General features: G+C 48.4%; 2 protein-coding genes across 5 annotated transcripts in view; one reads left to right on the top strand and one right to left on the bottom strand.

Moving 5' to 3' along the window:
- Positions 1 to 5,570, top strand: part of TMOD1 (tropomodulin 1) — a 74,979-nt gene extending 69,409 nt beyond the window's left edge. For all 3 annotated transcript variants that reach the window (XM_024560236.3, XM_024560235.3, XM_045195230.3), the window contains exon 10: positions 3,980 to 5,570. In XM_024560236.3, coding sequence (XP_024416004.1) covers positions 3,980 to 4,044 — 65 coding nt within the window. In that variant the 3' untranslated portion in view covers positions 4,045 to 5,570. The remainder of the gene's footprint in view (positions 1 to 3,979) is intronic.
- A 740-nt stretch (positions 5,571 to 6,310) lies between these two features.
- Positions 6,311 to 19,612, bottom strand: TSTD2 (thiosulfate sulfurtransferase like domain containing 2). 2 transcript variants are annotated; one of them, XM_053922448.2, is made up of 11 exons: positions 19,453 to 19,612; positions 18,420 to 18,536; positions 16,493 to 16,705; positions 15,652 to 15,965; positions 13,700 to 13,820; positions 11,671 to 11,796; positions 10,751 to 10,856; positions 9,929 to 10,047; positions 9,294 to 9,452; positions 8,584 to 8,722; positions 6,311 to 6,753 (listed from the first exon to the last, which is right to left on the bottom strand). In XM_053922448.2, exons 3-11 carry the CDS (start codon positions 16,655 to 16,657, stop codon positions 6,410 to 6,412), a joined length of 1,593 nt encoding a protein of 530 aa, XP_053778423.1. In that variant the 5' UTR covers positions 16,658 to 16,705; positions 18,420 to 18,536; positions 19,453 to 19,612; the 3' UTR covers positions 6,311 to 6,409. The 2 variants fall into 2 exon arrangements, with proteins under 2 accessions (XP_053778423.1, XP_024416009.2); XM_024560241.4 differs by lacking the exon at positions 18,420 to 18,536.
- Positions 19,613 to 19,692: the final 80 nt, after the last annotated feature.

Here is a 19,692-nt window from a genome sequence, read left to right as displayed (position 1 = left end):
CGAGGTATTCACAAGGAACGGGACTTGGTAGATGTGGGAAGGCTGTGAGCCAAAGGCCTTTCATGCCAACCTGAGGAGCTGGCGATGAAAGCAGGTGGGAAGTGCGACGGTGGCAGTTTCCTGGACAGGAGTGACGAGTGATAAAAGTGGGGCTCTCGGTCACCCCCAGGGAACCGTGCAGAAGGAATTAGAGCAGAGTCAGTTCCCTGATTACACACAACACTCAGCACTAGTTGGTGAAGCAGGATTTCTAGTTTTAAAAGCAAACGGGTGGCCATCTGCTAATTTTTGTAAAAAGAAATGCTTCTGGTAGTGCATCTGCTCCCTTCTGTAAAAGAGAAATCCTTTCTACCCAGCACAGTAGTTTCATCGTGCTCTTGATGCTCTAATGAAGCAGACAGGCTTCTGTGTTTCCCAGCTGAATATTTTGATCGAAAGATCCTCCTGTGGGTGTGCTGGCTCCTAGCCCATGGCCAGGCCTCTATGGGGCTTGGGCTGTGCTTGCCTGTGAGGCAGGCGGGCTTGTCCTTGGGGGATCTTAAGTCCCCAAGGCTGCGGGTCATGCAGTGGCTCTGCAGACAGGCAGCCTGCCTGGGACCCATCCTGGCTGGTGTGTCTTTGGTCCTTCCCACCCTGTTCACCAGCGCTTACCAGAGTGTTCTGTGGGAGAGAGCAGGGTGCCCATGCGTGGTGGTGTCTGGGAGGAGCCAAGGATCCTCACCTATGTTTTCCCATGGTGATCTCAGATGACTCCTATCTGCTCACTATTAATAGCTCAGACCTAGGCTAAGCCTGGCTTTCAGGTCCTGTACATCTGGCACTGAAGGTCTCTCCACTTAGTGAAATCTGAATTGAGGCCTCCGAGTTAAGAGAGGGGGCGGGAGAAGAATATCACGTTTAAAAGCAGAAAACATCCTGGGAAAGTGGCTTTTTTACGATATTCTCAAGGAAAACCTTTCTAACCAGCACCCCAGGCACAGCGTACCCCACATCAGTTTCATCGTCTTCTCCCAAGAGCACCTTGGGAAAGGGCACTATTCTCCCCACAGCCATTTGGACCAGAAACCTGGGCCTGTCTCTCTGCAGCAACCTCCCCGCCCAAGCCAGTCCCCTCCTTGCCATCCCCTTCACCCTGGCCCATGTCAAGCCCCCATCATAGTCACCTGGCACCCTGCAACTTCCTCGAGTCCTGCAGCTGCCCCAGGGCTGGCCCTCTGGCTCAGCACTCATCCAAGTTTGTCCTGTCCCTCTGCCGGGCTCCCACTCTGGGCTCCCGCAGCTCAGCCTAAACTCCTTGACATGGCTCACGAGTCCCCGAACGACTGTGGCTGGTACTTACATGGGGCCCACTGTGCGCCAGGCACTGCTGTGAACACTTGCTATCTTACTAACTCCTGCAATGCTGCCAGCACCCAGCTGCGGGAGGTGCTGTTCTCATCCCCATTCCATGCTGAGGAAACGAGGCCTAGAGACGTAGGTGAGGTTGCCCGTGGTCGCTGGGCAGAGGTGGGCTTTGAACTGGCAGCCCAGCCCCGGAGCCTGTGCTCCCACCTCCTCTCTGTGTGAGGCCCTGCCAGAATCATGTCTTGACACCTCTGATGAGCCATCCTCTGGCCGCCTTCCTACCAGCAGGTCCAGGTTGCCAGAGTGCCTCCGAGTGACCCGGGCAAAAGCATCCCTGTAGGGGCCCATTACTCCTAGCGCTCCCACTCCCTTCCCATTTACTGTGTGAGATTTCTCGTGTGATGCCCGTGCTCAGAAGCTCCGACCACTTTGTTCATTTTGCCTCACACTTAAGACATCTGCCAGGATATCTGTAATATTTCATCAAACTTATTCTTGGTGTATGTCTCCTGTTAAGCAGTATCTTTATTTCTGATTCTTGTGCTTGGTACATAGTAACATTCAATAAATGCTGTTGCACCTAACAAGGAATGTAAAATGCTCCAAGATGTGATGGAGGTGCTCAAGCCTGGTGGGAAGTGGTGGAGAGACCGCAAACCACCGTGGAGGTCGGTCCAGATGACCTAGGGTCCCTTCAGGCTCTGACAAGTGACGAGTCGCTGGCTATTGCGATGAGAAGCAGCATGGAGGCAGCATGGAGGAGTTTGCTTTCATGGAAGTAAAAAGCAGATTGAGTTGGAGGGGGATATCGGGAGACCTGGCTTCTACTCTCAGATCAGTCACTTATTCACTGTGACGTGGGGCAAGTTATTTTCCTCTTGGCCGCAACTTTCTCCATCATTAAAATGGGAGAAAATAATACCTGAGTAAGTGGGCGCCTTTCCCTGCCCCTCATCCAGTCCCTTTGACATCAGCGCAGGGGACTTGGCATAGATCCAGCCCCGGGGAAGGCAGGGAGGGTACACAGCAGGGGAAGAACCATGGGATCCCTTTCTGTACCCTGAGCCTTGGGCTGGGGACCCAGGTTCCAGTCTTGACTCCGCCCTTCCCAGGGCAAAGCAGCTAACCCTCCCGTGAGAACCTGATGAGAGGTGGTCAGGCAACACCACAGACAGGGGCCCCCTCTGTACTGAGGGAGGCGCCGGGCAGAGGCTCAAGCCTTGGTTCTCTCTGCTACCAGCTGTGTGGCTTCGAGCAGGAAGTGTGCCCTCTCTCTGCCCTTCTTCCCCCATCCACGACATGGGAAGGAATGGTAACAACTTGGACATTCCGGAACTGCAGGAGGGGCTGCCATGAGGTGCTGAGTGTAGACGTGGTGTGCTGCAGACTGGCCTGCTGGGCGTGCTTGCACAGCTAAGGCGGACATGCCTAAACACCTGGTTCACGAAGGCCCTCCTATCACTATGCTGGAAACTCTCTCGCTCCTCGGGCTTTTGCTTCTCCACAAGCTGTTGGACATTCCAATAGTTCCAGCAATCTGGTCACAGCATTTTCTCACCAGGAGACTGCCCACTGATTTGCATTTATTCTTCTTCTGATGGGGGTAAAGGGGTGTGTAGGAGCTCAGGCCCCATCTGGGGCGACCTGTGTGTCCCCACGCCCCTCCCTGAGTCCCGCACCTTCCTGGGCGGTTCTGCTTTATATGCTGTGTTTGCACAGGCTGAGATAGGTTCTCGTTGCAGCTCGTATGCATTGATCTGGTGGCTGCAGGCCTGCTGGCTCGGCTGGGGAACGGGAAGACGTCTTAAGTATAGACAGACTTCTCCCCTCTGCTTCCCGTCTCTGCCACACCAGCAGCCCCTGACTGCCACTTCCCAGCCCTGCAGACTGCCTTCTCTTAGGGCTGATCTAGTTGCTGCTTGGTCTTCAACTGCAGACACTATTTCAAAACACTCTCCCTGGTTACAGCAGAGGGAAACCCCCCCCCCACCGCCACCTCCTTCTGTCCCCAGTCATCCTGTAAGCTAACGCCTCCAGCCTGCAACCTCCTGCCTAGTGCCTTCTTCTTTACGGCATTTAACTACCTTGGTGTGCAATCAGCATTTGAGCTCACAGTGTCCTGCCCCTGGGAAAATGTCAGGGTTGACTATAAGGGGGCAGAAGGGGCAGGGGAACCTTAGGGTAGAATAAATGGTTGTTCACTCAGGCAGGAGGCAGGCCGGGAGCTCTGAGAAAGGGCTGATGGAGAAGTCTGTAGCAGGGTAAGACCCTAGTCTCATTAAGAAGATCAACTGAATTTAATCTCCATCAGACCTGGAGAAAGGGTCTTCAACCGCAGGGCCTCTGCATGCAAAGGAAACACAGCGGAGCTGGAGGGGCTTTATACCTGCAAGCTCAGTGATTGAGAAGCAGCGTGTGAATGAGTTTACACCACCACAGACCCTCATCGGCGAACGCCCACCAACTGGAGGGCCGTCACCCAGCCCACAGGTGACTGTCCTTTAGAAACAACTGAACTTCAGACTTGCTAACCACAGAGTTAGCAGGAAGCTCCACGGTGCTTTCTCTGAGCCACAGAGGTGGTTGCTGGTGCACAGGGACAAGCAGCTTACATCTCATCTCCATTCCTTTCCAGTGAGGAAGAGGAGGCTCGCGGACTTGACTGGGCCCATCATTCCCAAGTGCCGGAGTGGAGTCTAGTGCATGGCGGTGACGACCCTGCCTTTGAACTGGACGCGCTCTGCTGATACTCTGTGCTCTGCCGTGGGAACCTGGAGGCAGAGTGCCGGCACAAAACCCTTCTGAGGTTCAGTTCTTTATGCACTAAGGTTTTAGGGTAACTAGTGGTCATAGTTGAACGTTTTATAAACTATGGTTAATGTGAAGTTTTTCTTTAATCACAGTTCAGTCTGGCTATTATTTAAAAACTAAGAAGCCCCTGAACCAGCAGACCTTACTGAAGATGACATTATAGCAGCAGTGACTTAACCCCACGAGCCCGGGCTCGGCGGCCTTGCTACATGGTGTTGCAGGTGTCCTTAAAATACACTAACACATGAACGAGCAGCACTCTCTCTGCGTGGTTTAGAAGCATTATAAAATACTTTATTACAAATTTGATCTTAGTTATTATAGCAAACAGAACAGGTTCTTTATTAACCCTCCTTTAAAATTTAAGAACCTCAAGATTAAAGTTGCCAAATTGATTCTGGGATCAAGAACACAACATCCCCCCTGAAGACAGACAGACAGACAGACCAGAGCCACAGCGCTCCGCCAGGAATCGAGGAGCTCGAGATCCCTTCTGCTGCTGAGGGAAATGACAGAAAAGCCAACGGTGAAATTTCAAGTTTCAAAACCCTCCTTTCTCCACCACCCTTTCTTTACTAGGCAACAAACAGCGCCTTGAGTGTTATCTATGACATCTGGGATTTATTTACAATTTAATACCGAGTCAGAATTTTTTTCCTTAACGAATGCCAATGATGGATGCGAAAACCTATGGCCAAGTCCTTGCAAACACCTTTCTATAGTGCAGGTGGGCCAATGGCTTACATGACGTCACACATCAGAGGGATACATTTCTAGTCCATCGTGGCTGTGCTGACAGACTTCCACTACCTGTGGCGGCATTTATTAGATGAGTCACCGCTAATCTCGTGCCTGTAAAAATTAAGCCTCTGAAGGCCAGTAGCAAAGACCCGGATATTAAAGAATTAGGAACCCTGGCCAAACCATCCCAAGACTATTTTGAAAATTAATTTTGGTGTTTCTGCCACATCCCTTTTTACATCACGTGTACTTCTTGGGATCCAGCGAAAATGTGAAGCCACAATGCCCTTGTGCCTTTTACCACACACACCGCAGTGCCAGTTAGGCGGGCATTCCTGACGCCTGGGGGGTGAGATTGCACACACCTTCAGATAAAGGAGAGGCCAGAGGGCCCACGAGCACAGACTAGCTGCAGAGCACTGAGCAGAGAGGCTTTTGGAGACAAAGGGGAAGTCTGGCACACTGAGCCGTAAGGACGGAGACAAGGCAGGGTAGCAGAGGCGGGGCCAGGGCCTCGCTGCTTTGGAAGAGTGTCACTGAGGCTGCACAAGGGCCCAGCAGTGGCACCATGCTGCAGGGACAGCCATCCCCACCGGCTTCTCCTTGAAACACGGCTGCAGCTGTATTCTGCACCACTGGAAACTGCAATGTAACATTAAATCTGTTGGTCTGTGCATGGCTGCGTGCGTGTCTCTCGGGACCTGCGTGACAGGACGCGCACTTGACAAGGCCAGCAGCGCTGAAGGACCTCACTCAGAGCGTGTCTCGTGTCCTAAGGCACTCAGAAACACCGCCCAAATGTGTCATCGAGGTCATCTGAATCTCTCCAAGAAAATACTTAAAAGCCAAGTGTGGTGGGCATGGGGGAAGCAGAGATTACTGGGGAGCATCTGTGGTCGAAAGCACATCAACAGAAAACGAGGGTGGGCCACATCTTTAAGACCATCAGACAAGCTACTGATCTAGACCAGGAACTGGGATTTTTTCTGTGACGGACCAGATAGTAAATATTATTGTAAGTTTTGCAGGCTGTAACTTTTCTGTTGAAAATAATTCTGCCATAAATCACATGTAAACTAATGGGTGTGGCCATCCCCATAAAGCTTTATTTACAAAAGCAGGAGATGGGCCAGATGGCGGAGTTGCAGATGCTGGTCTAGTGCTCCAGGCTGAGAGAGACGAGTGAGGGCAGGGGTGCATGGCAGGGGCCTAGAGGGACGAGTTCCAAGGAGACCACTTCCAGGGCCACAGCTTTCACACTTCTGCCATCAGAACAGACAGGTCTGGTGGCAAGAAAAAGAACTGCTGCGAGCCTGCTGCATGGCACAGAAAGGGTAAGACCTGGTAGCCAGGCCCAGGCTCTACCCCTTAGCTGCTCCGGGGTCCCACACGGCTCACCTGTTTCCATGCTGTCCAATTTTCTGAGTCCGAATATCTCAGGCAAGTCAGCAACAAGCCCCCAGTTCTCTGCTGCTGCGACCTTCACATTCTCCGATACAGGGTCACCTCAAACCTAGCTCTGCGGAGGCTTAGAGAAATGCTGACGGTGCTGCCCACAGGAGCGTGGCCCCTCCTCACCGACACCGGGTCTGGGTCTCGGCTCTGGGCTCTCGGGGAGCTGCGCCTGCTGTGGGAGGTCGCTGGGTATGCGCGGCCGCCGGGCTGTGCACTCACATTCCTCTTTAAAGCTGTTCTGGGCAGGGCCTGGAGCAGGCCTGCTCCCTTTGTCTTGACAGGTGACACAACAGGCTGTGAGTCCTTGTCCTTGGCAGGCGGTGCAGGTCAGGACGAGCTGGCGGCACTGGGGAGTGGAGCAGAGTTTATAGTGGTCCCAGGGAGCTCCACAGTACGAACATTCTGAGAAGGAAAGAGTCTTTGTTACAAACACGCGCACGCACACGTGAAGAGGCACCTGCCCAGGTCCTAAATATAACTCCCCGCTCATCAGAGTCGAGTATGCCCTGTTGCACCTGGGGAATGTTGCTAAGTAGTCAGTCTCCTCTCTTCTCACAAGTGCTCCCCATCCCCCCACTTTTTGAGGGGAGGTTGCCTCTGGCGATGGTCTTCCTGATTCCAGCATTCACTGACCCATTTCTTCTCTTCCCTTTTAGAAAACAGGTGGCACCTCTCTCTCTCACTAACTGCCCCGAAGCTAGCCAACCACCCCCTTGTTCAAGGGTCTTTTCCCTTTAGATCGCTCCCTTCTTCCCAGGAGGCAACACACCTCCTGCATCTACATTCAACTTCTGCAGCACACATGCCACTTCCCCAGGCCTGGTTCTCCTGCTGTTGCCAGCGGACGTTTTTCACCGGGCTTCCTAAAATCTGAATTATTTTCTCAGTGGGTTTTTCCCTGCTGACTTCTGTTACCACCGACATCATTCTTCAAGGCTCTCCACTTAGTTTATCTAAGCTACCTTGAGCCTTCCTCTCCACTTTATACTACATCTAACTCCAAAACAGACATGAAGTAGCTTTCAATACATTACACAAATACACAACGATTCAACTTACTTAAGTAAAAGATCAAGAAGGGGAGAGGACAATCAAACGCAGACCCTATTTTTCATCTGAGTGGTAATGCAATCTCGGTCTCTGATCCCCGTTCCAGAGAACTGCAGTAGCCACTGGGCTGTCTGCCTGCGACTTTCCCACTCTTGCCATCCAGGGGTAAGAGCCATCTTTCTAAAGGATTACTTTCACCCTTCTTCACGGACTGCCCTCGTCTAGTACCACGGGTTAGTGCGGACTCAAAACTAGTCAAACCACTCACTTCCTGTGGCCACCCCTGCCTCTGGGTCAAAACTAGTCAAACCACTCACTTCCTGTGGCCACCCCTGCCTCTGGCCTGGGCCCCAGGCCCAGCTGCTGCCTCAGAGCGCCCCGCCCACCACTGAGAAGTGCACACCATGCCTGCGCAGACCTTCTAGACTAGGGGTTCTTTTACTCTGTGCCATGGGTTTACTCGGCAGCCTAGTGAAGACTGTGAGCTGTTAGAAAAATATTTTTTAAATGAATAAACTACATAGGATTACCAAGGAAACCAATTATATAGAAATGCAAAATACTACAGTATTTTTTGAAATCTAGAATATAGTTAAGATATTAGCACCTTAAATGATAAGACTTAGTGGGAGGCCTAATAGCTATGTCCATCTGGAAGCAATGATGAACATAAATGCGATTTTGAGATATTGCTAGCAACTATAATCTATGAAAATACTGTGATTTCTACTGACAAAGGCACAGGTACATCTAGTACTACTGATTTGTTGCTTACATTCATTCACAGTGGATGGAAATGTTACATTTACTGAGGGGTTATGAAAATGAAGACAAAACTATTATAATTATTTTCCCACCTAAATTCACAGCATCCCTGAATTCGATCTTCTGACCCCAGGGGAGGTCCCCTGAGTTAGCCTTTCAGTTCGACTCTCAGCAGGAAGGCAGAGCAGGGAGGTTATCCCCAGTTTGAGGATGTGCTTAACTAGGATACGGGGAGGCACGGGTCCCAACACAGGCCCATCTCCAACTTTGCCAGGAAGCGGCGGAGCTACGCAGTCCTTCCCATTTTATTTCCGAGTGGTCGGTACTGGCCTGCCGTCCAGATGGCTGACTCGGAGAGCAAGCCTGGCCTCGAGTTCAGGCCCTGGGCCCGAGCCGACCCACCTGACACCGACCCACCTGACACCGTGTCGGTGTTGTAGGACAGGGCGAAACGCTCATCGAAAACAAACAGCTTCCCTCTGTAAAAGCCATTGGGAAACTCCTCCAGGTACTTGTGGATGCCGCCCTTGAGCTGGAACACTTCCTTGCACACTCCCTGCGTGTGGGAAAACAACGGGAGATTGGAGGGGACAGGCAGAAATCAGAAAGAAGCTCCATAGAGGAGGTGCGCGTGGTGAGGGACGCCGAGGCGCAGCTCCTGGCTCCCATGGTGGGAACGAGAAACTGCTGACCAAGGGGTCAAGGGACCAACTGGCCAGGTCTTGCCAACCGGGGGATGGGCGATGACAGCAGTCCAGATCCCGCGAAGCTCAGCTATTTTTGCTGCCCCCTAAATATAGGAAGACACCTGTTGGGACTTGTGATGTTACAAAATTTGCTCGTCTCAGGATCAAGCAAAAGCATTAGGCAAAGGGAGATGTTAACTCATTTTCCCCATCTGTACCTGACGAGTCTGTAAGGCTGTTAAGCATTTCTCACACTTTAAGAGTTCAGAACGTCAGATTTTGTAGTCATAAACTCAGCTGACGCCAGACAAGGGGAAAATAAACCCCCGGCGGGCTGGAGGAGGGAGCATGAATGAAGGGGGCTGGTGCTCCACACACACAGATGCGGTGGTGGCACCTTCTTCACCTCCAGGCCTGTAGGGCCCCAGAGAGGTGACTCACCTTGGCTTTGAGGTAGGCTGAACCCCGCTCACAACGAATGCCGCCAGTGCAATACATCAGCACCCTCTTCTCTCTGAAGAGTTCTAGATTTTTGTCAACGTAGCTAGGGAAGTAACTGAATTTCCTGATGTCTGGGGCTAAGCAGCCCTGGAAGTGTCCCTAGAATGTGAGAGCAGAAGGAAAATGGTCAGAAAAGTGTACCTGGTGTGCCTTTTCTGTCAAACACCCCCTCCTTCACCCCCAACCTTGACAAGGAAATGCCTCCTAGTTGCTGCTCTCATCCTACACTCTGACCTTTCAACTTCAAGACCTGGAACTCAGAGACAAGGCTGGTGGGTGGTGGGTCCCCTTCCCAGTCTCTGGGGAACTGGAGGGGCTGCCCAAGGCAAACTTTACAAGACGCCGACACACGTGAAGGATAGGCACGTGGGGGCCAGAATGGACATCACGTGCCAAGAGGTCTTTAATTCCTGTTTTCTTGGCCTTTCTCACCAGATCCTGAGTTCACGGCTTGGGCTTCCTCTGAAGCTGCAAGCAGTGGGAAGAGACCCACGTGACCTGACCACAGGTGGGCACACAGTGTCCCCTACAGGAACATGCCGTCCTGTGGGGAGTCCACTTGGGTTCTTACTTACTATTTTGCTTTCATAGAAGTTTCTGCAGTCCAGCAGGATAGTATCGCTTTGTTCTTGATTTGCCTGAGACAAAAACTTTTCTACTTCTTTATGAAATTCACCTGGAGATAAATGGATTCCTAAAACCAAACCAAAAAATTAGTTAAAACAAAACAAGAACAAAGAAACAAAGCCCAAGCACAAGTGGCCCAGGCCAGTGATTTACATGCTGTTTTGTCTCTTTCCACCTAAACGTTTTTTCTTCTACAATTATGTCTCAAATAGCACTGGCGGTCACGATGGAATACTTTAGTAGCTCCAGGAGTCCTAACTGTCCTTCCTTCTAAGATAAGCACTTTGGAGACCTGGCAGTTTATTTATTTTTAAAGATTTTATTTATTTATTTTTAGAGAAAGGGGAAGGGAGGGAGAAAGAGAAGCAGTTAGTAATAATCGGTCAGAGAAGTTTACACCCTCATACTGGGCCCAACCCACTGATAAAAGCCAGGCAGCTGGGGTCTGAACTGCCACATGGCTTGCTGGTCCCTCTCTAAAATCAAGCATATCCTAAGGTGAGAATTAATAATAATAATAGTAATAATAATAATAATAATAATAATAAAAAGAATAACTATGCTTGTTCTGAGGGGCCAGTCTTCAGTCACCACAGCAGCAAACGGAAGACCAACCTAAGCACGAATAGTCCAAGGTCTGGCACCCACAGCTATTTTAACGAGAGGGTTCATCACAACTCCAGCTGCCCTGCACCTGACCCTCACACCTGTCTCTACACTGCTCTGCCTTCTGAAGAACAGCGAAGTGCTTCTTCCAAGAGCAAGCATACCAGGCTTCTTGTAGGAGATCCTACTGGGGCTGATCCCCAAGGGCACAATTTCTTCAAATACGCCGACACGCAGCTCTGGAAAACAGCAAGCTCCTCCTTTGCTGGTCTAGCCAATGAGAAACGAAGCAGAATACAGTCTTTCTCTCCATCTCCAGGTGGAGACATTTAATAATGCAGAATTATCTGGAACATTCTAGGCCGTAATTCCCTTTTCCCATTAAAACAGGTTTCCTGACTTGAGACTCCTTAATACTTCAGCTATCGTGTTATTAAAAAAGAGACTTAAATATTATATTTGGTACTTATTTACTACACACCTACCATGTGCAGAAATGCTACCTTGAAAAGGTATTTCTACAGCAGTAAGCATTTCAACCTGAAACACCCCCAAGCAACTCCAACAGGCAAGATCACATCCCAGCTTCTGCTCTGAAGCAATCTCTTTACCTGTCACCACCAGCGCTAACAGCAGCAAGGTTATTTCCCACCACCCTTCTCACCTATCACGACAAAGCAGAAAGTCACTCACACGCAGCAGCTAGCTCTAAGAGCAACCTTGTTCCCCTGTGGTGTGGTGCAGATCTGATCATGGCAGGTTTGCAGAAATAGCCAGGCTGTCTCCCAAGTGAGCACACACCTCTGTGTTAGAGCCTAGACTATGTGAAGGGCACCATCCTTACTCTGTAAGGAGGACGGCTGAGGTCCAGAGAGGGCGCTAACTGGACCAGGATCCCACGGCAACATATCGGAAGAACTGGAACACAAGTGCCCTGCCAATGCACTGCCTTGTAAAGGGAAGGGTATTTACCTGGCTCTGCCTACTTCTCTACATGGGCCTCCTCTTCATAACGTACAGCAGGAAGAGGCACCGAGGCAGAAGCAAATGGCTCTAGGGCCATTTTCTTTTCACTTTCTCTTACCTTAAAATCATCCTCACACAGGTACCCCTCGAACAGTGGGCAGGAGAGCATGGCTTCCACATAGAGTCTGGTGGCCAGTCGGCTCCCACCAACCGTCCCGTTGACTCCTTCTGTAGCAATGCGCACCTGGGCACCAGACGGTGTGAGAAAGGGAATGTTGTTCGTACTTCACTTAGTTTAATCTCCCCAGGGCGGAGCAGGCACGGGTGTGGCAATGAGTTGAAGAGGAAATGCAGAGACACTGCAGTGGACACTTTATTAATTAGGCTTTATTTTAAAACTGAGATGGCTCTACGTATTAGTAATACAAATAATGTATTTTTGCTACTTGTTATTTTAATAAACGCATGCAAAAGGTAGAGATATTAAAAATGAACGTGCATTTCTGCCCTGGCCAGTGTGGCTCAGTTGGTTGGAGCATTGTCCCGTAAACAGAAAGATCATGAGTTCCATTCCCAGTCAGGGCACAGGCCTAGGTTGTGGGTTTGGTCCCCAGCTGGGGTGCATATGAGAGGCAACTGATCGATGTTTTTCCCTCGCTTCCATGTTTCTCTCCCTCTGTCTGTCCCTCCCTTCTCCTCTCTTTAAAATCAATAAGCATGTCTGCAGGTGAGGGTTAAAAAAAAAAAGAATGTCCATTTATGTATAAGTCTTAATAATATTGATGGGTCAATGTTTCAAGTTTGTTTTTACTATGAGTAACATTAACTATCTACTCTCCTACTACACCTGAAACTTCCCTCTAAACCATGTTCAGAGAGGATTTTTTTGGTTAGGTGTTTTAACTTACATATTTCAAGGGATTACATAGAAAAACAGAGCTGAACCAATATAAGGGTCAGGAAATCTACCCTAAAACTGTTTCTGACTGTGACAGATATGATAAAGAAGTGCACACTTCTTTGTTACTGTCTTTTGGATAGGTTAGTAGAGTCTTTCCTATGTTTTTTTTTATCTCAGAACCCAAATAAAAACAAGCACATCCACTCCCTCTATAGCCGAGGCAGAGTAATCTCTAAACTCACACGCTAGACCTTCAATTTCTGGGATTCTTCAATAGAAATGTCAAAGCAGCTCCTTGGTGAGGAAGGCCTCAAACCTCAGAGAGGAGGAGCAATAGTTGGCATTTCCTGAGCACCTACTGTGAGACAGGAGCTTTCCGCTACAATCCTGTAAGGTAGATGTCATAATCCCCATGCAACGGAAAAGGAAAGGAGCTCAGAGACACCAAGTATCGTGCCCAAGGGCACAAGTTGGTATGTGTAGATGTGGGATTCAAAACCAGACCTTACTGGCTCTAAATCTTGTAATTTTTCCTTTCCAAAGCCTCCAATGCATTCCCTTAAGTATCTTTAGGCAGTAAGGAATGTATAGCAATAGAGACAAGAAGCTTCCTTCCATAATTTTAGAACTTTCAAGTTCTCCTCTAACTAAATACCAATATTCTGATAAGTCTCCTACCAGCAGAAAACGATCTTAGTAAACTGGACAGGTATTGAAATCTAAGAATTTAGACCTAAGTTCAAGGCAGGTGCTGCCACCTTGTGGTATGAGACCCTCGCTGCCTGCTCACCTTGGGCTGGGCCAAAAATAAAAATCTGCCCCTAAAGCAAAGAAAGAAATTGGTTTCGTATTTTGTACATGCAGGTTGAGTGTGAGAATATCCATCTTTTAAGATGGTCTCTAAACAGAGATGGTGATAAATGTATTCGTTCCACAAATGTTTAGTAATTGCTTTACTGTGCACCAGGAACTGTTCTAGGAATTAGGGTTGAGTCATTCTTTGTGCAAAGCCTAAAATATTTACTATTTGGCTCTTTAAATTTACTGACCCCTTGGTCTGTGCCATTAAATATTCTCATAAAACACCATGTCAATAGCTATTTAGTATTCTGTTTTAATGCCTAGCACAAGTTTGCTGATTTCTAAGAACTCAACAGTGAACCCTTTTGTAAGGAGCGCGGCCTCTGCAACCCAAGTGGAAGGCCAGAGGAGCCCGGTGAAGGACGGGGTGTGGGAAAGGTGTTACCTTGCCCGTGAGGTGCAGGCGCTGACACAGAGCTGTCTGCCAGGCGCAGATCCAATGGGGATCCTCCAGGTCACGGTAGCAGTAGTAAAGTAGCACCTCTCCTTCACCGCTGCCCTGGCCACTGTACAAAGAAAACCACAGGGAGACAGCATGTGAGTCAGTGGCATACGGAAGCCACAATTCATAAAGTACACCCAGGCAGCGCCAGAGGGAAGGCCTAGACGGAGCCATTCACGCCTGCCTTTGCACCTACTACCGTTCTCCCGAAATGACAAGCAACCCCTGTCTGCATCTGCTGTAAAGAAGGCAGTATCTGCCCTTTATAGCTGAGTAAACCGAGGCCAATTCCTTCCAGGTGAGACAGCTACAAGTCACAGCAGGACTCGAACACCAGGTTTCTGGCACTAGAACTCATACCCTTCCTACTGCACCGTGTCGTGGCGTCTGCGCAGGCCTCTTAGCATCTCTGGCCCTGATTTCCTCATCTGTAAAACCGCAGAACTGAAATAAGCTGCGTTTCCCAAAAGTGCACTCTGAAGCTGTTCCATGAAGTCACGTTTGAGAAATCCTGCAGATAGCGTTTCCCTCTTTGAGTCATGGTAAAAGCCCCTTATCTATTGAGGGCTCTGAGAGGTGCTACAATAGAGAACATTTTAAACTAGTGCTTCCCAAACTTATTTGTCTTAAATACCCCTTTTCTTTTTTTAGAAGATTTTATTTATTCATTTGAGAGAGGGAAAGAGGAAGAGCAAGAGAGGGTGAGAATCAGTGTGCGGTTGCCTCTTGAGCGCCCCGTACCAGGGACCTGGCCCGCAACCCAGGCATATGCCCTGACTGGGAATTGAACCGGCAACCCTTTGGTTTGCAGCCCATGCTCAATCCACTGAGCCACACCAGTCAGGGTGGAAGTACCTCCTTTCAATACCGGAGAGCATCCTCTACAAAAATGCTGCACGGGTGTATTTCGGAGAATGCTACGGTAGATGGTAATAAGGTCCCATCTGGCTCTGGGATCATGTTTCAGGGCCTAGCTTCCTCCAAAGCCTTCTTCTCTGTTTCAGAGTACATCTGTCTTCCTTTCTCTAAACTCCTGTAACAAATTATCTGAACCACACAGTCTGTGTCAAGTCATCTGCTAATCGCTTCATGTCATTTTCTTTGCTTCTTTAACTAGAAAGCACAGTCCTTGAAGTGCGAGGCCACATTTACATAGCACTTTATGGTTCACAAGTGCTGTTACCACCATTTTTATGCAATACCGTGAGGCAGGCAGGGCAGACACTATAGCGCCAATTTTAGAAGCCAGGAAATGAAGGCACAAAAAATTTGTGACTAGCTCAAGTCACTGAAGTGACTCCAAGTTCGATTTTCTCTCTAAACAAGGTAAATTTGACACTAAATAGTCGTGATTAAAGGATATCAAATTTGGACATTTTCTATTTACCAAGTAGTTAAGAAATTGCTTGATATCAGAAATCTATCCTCTAGAATTCATAGTATAATTTGGTAAAAGTTTCTCAACGGCAGAATCCGAACTTCCAGTCCTATGCCTCAGTTCTAAAGTTAACGACCTTTCTAAAACATATGCAGCTCGGAAAACCACATTTTTTAAGGTCTGACATTATTCAGGGGAGAGGGATCATTTACATTTCTGGGCCTTCTGATTTCTCTTTGAAAATAGTACAATTTCCTATTCTTTTCTTCTCCCTAAAGATAAGATACAGGGTGGCTTTCAAGAAACCTGGCGACACTACCAGCTGTGTGGGTAGACGGTGCCGCACAGGCTGTAAACCTCTGCTATGCACAGTGCACGTTTACGGGTCTAGCGCGGGCCCACACAGAACCTCTGTGCCTTTGGGGTCTTGCCATTTTAGCGGATGGGTAGTGATGCCTCACCGAGGCTCAAAAAAAATTTTTTTAATTAAACCAAAAGCACAGAATGAAAGTCTTACCTTATCAGCTCCTGAGGGCTAAAGCGACTAGTATCAGGGAGCCAGGCAGACACATCACGGTTTCGAGTCAGGCACTCTTTTGGAGGGCCCCCTCTGTCTGCAGGCGGAAGGCCCTCTGAGGTGCCCGGGGCCGCAGCCAGCTGCTCTAAAACAGAGGCGGTCTGGCGGCAAACCTCATCAGCGTGCTGTGTCGCCACGTGCCTGTGGATGCGGGTCTGGCCCAGGAACACTTGCTGACAGCATTTCCAGCACTTTTCTTTGCACTTATGAGAAGGTGCTGGCACTTCTTTGGTTTTGACAAAAAGGGCAAACGCCTGCAATTACATTTCAAATTGTCACTGTTAATGGAAGTCTCAGCGAAATTCCTTCTATTATCTCTCCTCAAGGGTTTCCAGTTTCAGGTCCCACTATTCACCAGAAGAACTTCCTGGGGGAGTAATAGTTTTACTAGTGAGCTTTATACCAGCTGGACCAGATCGGAAGTCTCAAACAGCAGCTGCCCAACTGCTGTCTATTCTCCTTTCGACGAGGTCTCCTGGGTTCCCGGGATTCCTCCCATAACCCTAGGTGGGGAAAGGAATCTAGCCCGTCTGTCTGGAATCTGTCCTCCAGCATTCCACCACACGTGTCCCGGGGCCACACCTTGCCTGTGAGTCCCCGGTGCCTGACACTGAACTAAGATCACTGGTATTGGACCTGACTAGACCCTCCCTTGAACATGGCAGCAGCCTCCGGCCTCGCTGTCCCTGCACTCCCTGGAGGACGGCCTTGATGAGCTGCTTCTAGATCTGTTTGCATTAACTAGACACATGTGATCCTGAAACATCAACAGCAGTTTTACCTTTTTCTTTGCAAATGAGTATTTCTTTTTTGTATTGACATCTAGCTCAGCTTTGAGACTGCTGCTGGGGTTGGTAACACGCGTGTCTTTCAAATCCAAGTCTGAAAACCTTAAAACACAAGCCTCCAGGTCATCTCCTTGGTCTGGTGAAGCAGAAGAAGGCATCTGGTTTGGTTGCAGCAGAGGAGCGGATTCCTTTCAGTTAACTCTCTCCTAGGAAGTGAGCAAGGGAGAAACAGTGACGTCCAAGTCTTCGATTACTAGTTGGAGGGAACTTGACACTAATTAATCATGCAAATAGCATGGGACCAGTAGCCCAAGCTATCCACTCATTCATTCAATAAATATTTATTTAGCAGGCACTATTATAGATGGTGGGGACATAGCGTAGATGAAATAGAAAAAAAAAATCTCTGCTTTCTTAGAGTTTACATTCCAATAGGGAGAGTCAGAATGTAAGCAAATAATTTGATTTTTTTTAAAAAGTAGGGCTGTGGCTGTGTTGCTTAGTTGGTTGGAGCATCGTTCTGTACACCAAAAGGGTGCAGGTTCGATTCCTGGTCAGGGCACACACCTCAGTTGCAGGTTCAATCCCTAGTTAAAGCTCGTATGGGAGACAACTAATTGATGTTTCTCTCATATGGATGTTTCTCTTTCTCTCTGTCTCTCCCTCTCTCACTCTCTCTCTAAAGTCAATAAAAACATATCCTTGGGTGAAGATTTTAAAAAGTCAGATGGCTATGAAAACAAATAAACAGGGTAAGGAGCAGAGTATTGGAGGGCACCTTTAAAACACAGAGGGTGGGTAAAGTCTGAGGTGGGAGCATTAAAAACTGAAATAGGGGGCAGCCACGCAAACAATGAAGGTAAAGCGATACCAGAAAGCACCGGGCACAACCAGGCTGCATGCTAGTAACTTCAGTTCTAAACGGATTGTCCTTTTTGTTCCCTGAACTTTTGAGCTGTGCAAATTCCCTTTCTTAGAAGAAGTAACTACCAAGAGAGTCCCATTTTAATGAAACAGAAGAAATATACAAATGGCTACTGTGGCCAAATCTTGTCAAGATGGACACACAACAACCAACATACTGCATTCTTTCCTTTACAAAGCAAATGTTACAGGTGACAAAGAGGCGAAACACGTAACACCGGGAAAGGCACTGGCTTTGGATCGTGGGGCAGCTGAGTGCACGTATGTGACCTCTCCTCACTCTAAGTCCTTTTCAGGTCTCGCTTTAATTTAGGTATTGTTAACTATTCTACGTGGAGACTGCTATGGGCCTGGCACATAGAGTAGTGCTGCGGATGCCGGGCTTAATGGAACAGTTACGGGCCCTGCTCTTTTGAGGCTTATATTCTAGTGAGGGAAGAGAGACAGTAAATAAGTAAACAAATTTAAAAACACGAAAATATCAGTGATAAAAGCTGCTGCTTCTCAATTTCCTTTGCTGAGGACCCTCCTTACCGTCTGTCCTAACCTTTAAACGTTGCATCACTTTATCTATAAATCCCTCTAAGTGAGCTGATCTCATCTGGTCCCAAGGACTTAAAAACTAAATTTCCTCATAATAACTGTGCAAAGGGGGGATAATATAGGTGGAACTAGATTGGCCGTGAGTTGGGAATTGCTGAAGCTGGTTGATAAAGTACATTGGGGTTCATTACATAATCTTTTCAACTTGTGTAAATATTTAAACTTCCATGAAAAAAAAGAAAAAGGATAAGCAATCACAAGGAAAGAGAAATTTAATTTTAGAATACTATACACTAACTGACTCCAAATTTGTATCTCCAAGTCGGGCCTCCCTCTTGAACTCCAAATCGACATACCCAACTGTCTACTTGATAGCTGCCGCAGGATGGCCAACAGGCAGTCCAAATGCAACTGTTCAAAACCAAACTCTTGCTCCTTCCCAGCCTTCCTTACCTCCATAAATGACATTTCTATTCTTCCTGTCACTCAGAGAAAAGACTTTGGGCTTCTTCTTGACTTGTTCTTTCATACTATTACCCAGTCCCTCGGAAAATACTATCCACTTTGCTTCTGAAACACAATCAGATCAGATCACTTTACACCACCTTCACCACCAACCCCTTTCAAGCCACCATCTTTTTTTTTTTTTGACTGAATTATTGCAACAGACTAACTGCCCTCCTCATGTGGGAGCCAGAGAGAGAACGATTAAAAAATAAAAATGGATCAATCTCCAGAGTCTTCTCAACTTACTCAGATAAAGTCCAAAGTCTTACAAAGCCCCCCCCCCCCCTTCGCTAATGTCATCTTCTACCACTGTCCCTTTGCTCACTACCTCGGATCACACTGTTTGGCCATTCCTGAATGGGTCATCAGCACCATAAAAGCAGAGATTTTTCCTCTGTTCACCTCTGCAGCCTCAGCATCTAGGACAATGCCGGACACAAAGGAGGTGCTAAATACAGTATCTGCTGAATGAAATAAAACAGTGATTGGATAGCAAGAGGCGGCTTCACTAAGGACCTGATGTTTGAGTGGAGACCTAAATGACAAGAAGCCATCCATGCAGATTTAGCAGCAGAGAACTACAGGCAAAGGAAAGAGTGAACATCAATTCCTAAAGTGGAAACAAGCTTGTGCAGGAAGGAAGAGCGGCGAGAGTGCAGTGAAGACGGACAAGAACCTGTACCTACAAAAGGGTATGAAGTTTGCAATAGCACGTCGTTGGACAGCTGTAAACAAAGGAGTGACGTGGTCTGATTCTAGATTTGTTTTGAAAATGGAGTCGACAAGCCTTATATACTCACTGTTACGTAGGAAGAGAAGGAAAAGGAGGACCCAAGAACGATCCCTACCTACACTTTTGGATTAAGCAATAGGATGAATGGTGCTATTTACCGAAATGGCGCGCCGGGCCTGGCCCAATTTCCACCCAGCTTTCCCGAGGAGGCAAAGGCCCGGAATTAGGAGTAACATCAGCACGTACCTGCCACTCCTTAGACTTTCTTAGATCTTTTTTCATTGAACGGTCTCGTCCTGGAAATTAATAAGGTTCACCACTCCAGAATCTCCTGGCCACGCCTGGAGATTACGTAGGAAGGAACGCTGGAAACGTCACCTCGCTCCGGAAGTCTTAGAGATTACTAGCGAAAGGGACGCTGGGAGAACCAGAGAGCCCCCGAGCTGGGGACAGCGGGGAGGGTCTGAGGTTGGGACCCGGACTGAA

Source organism: Desmodus rotundus, chromosome 1 (assembly GCF_022682495.2).
Source record: "Desmodus rotundus isolate HL8 chromosome 1, HLdesRot8A.1, whole genome shotgun sequence".
Classification (NCBI taxonomy): domain Eukaryota; kingdom Metazoa; phylum Chordata; class Mammalia; order Chiroptera; family Phyllostomidae; genus Desmodus; species Desmodus rotundus.
The sequence above is the reverse complement of the archived record's forward strand: the minus strand, read 5'-3'. Positions and strand labels throughout refer to the sequence as shown.

What these genes read in the sequence shown, in the direction of transcription:
- TSTD2 (XM_053922448.2), bottom strand. Translation starts at nt 16,657, where the DNA reads ATGCCTTCTTCTGCTTCACCAGACCAAGGAGATGACCTGGAGGCTTGT. An exon ending in GATCTCCTACAAGAAGCCTG is followed by an intron (nt 10,048 to 10,750) that starts GTATGCTTGCTC and finishes GTTTGGTTTTAG; the next exon opens with GAATCCATTTATCTCCAGGT. An exon ending in CAACACCGACACGGTGTCAG is followed by an intron (nt 6,754 to 8,583) that starts GTGGGTCGGTGT and finishes TTTCCTTCTCAG; the next exon opens with AATGTTCGTACTGTGGAGCT.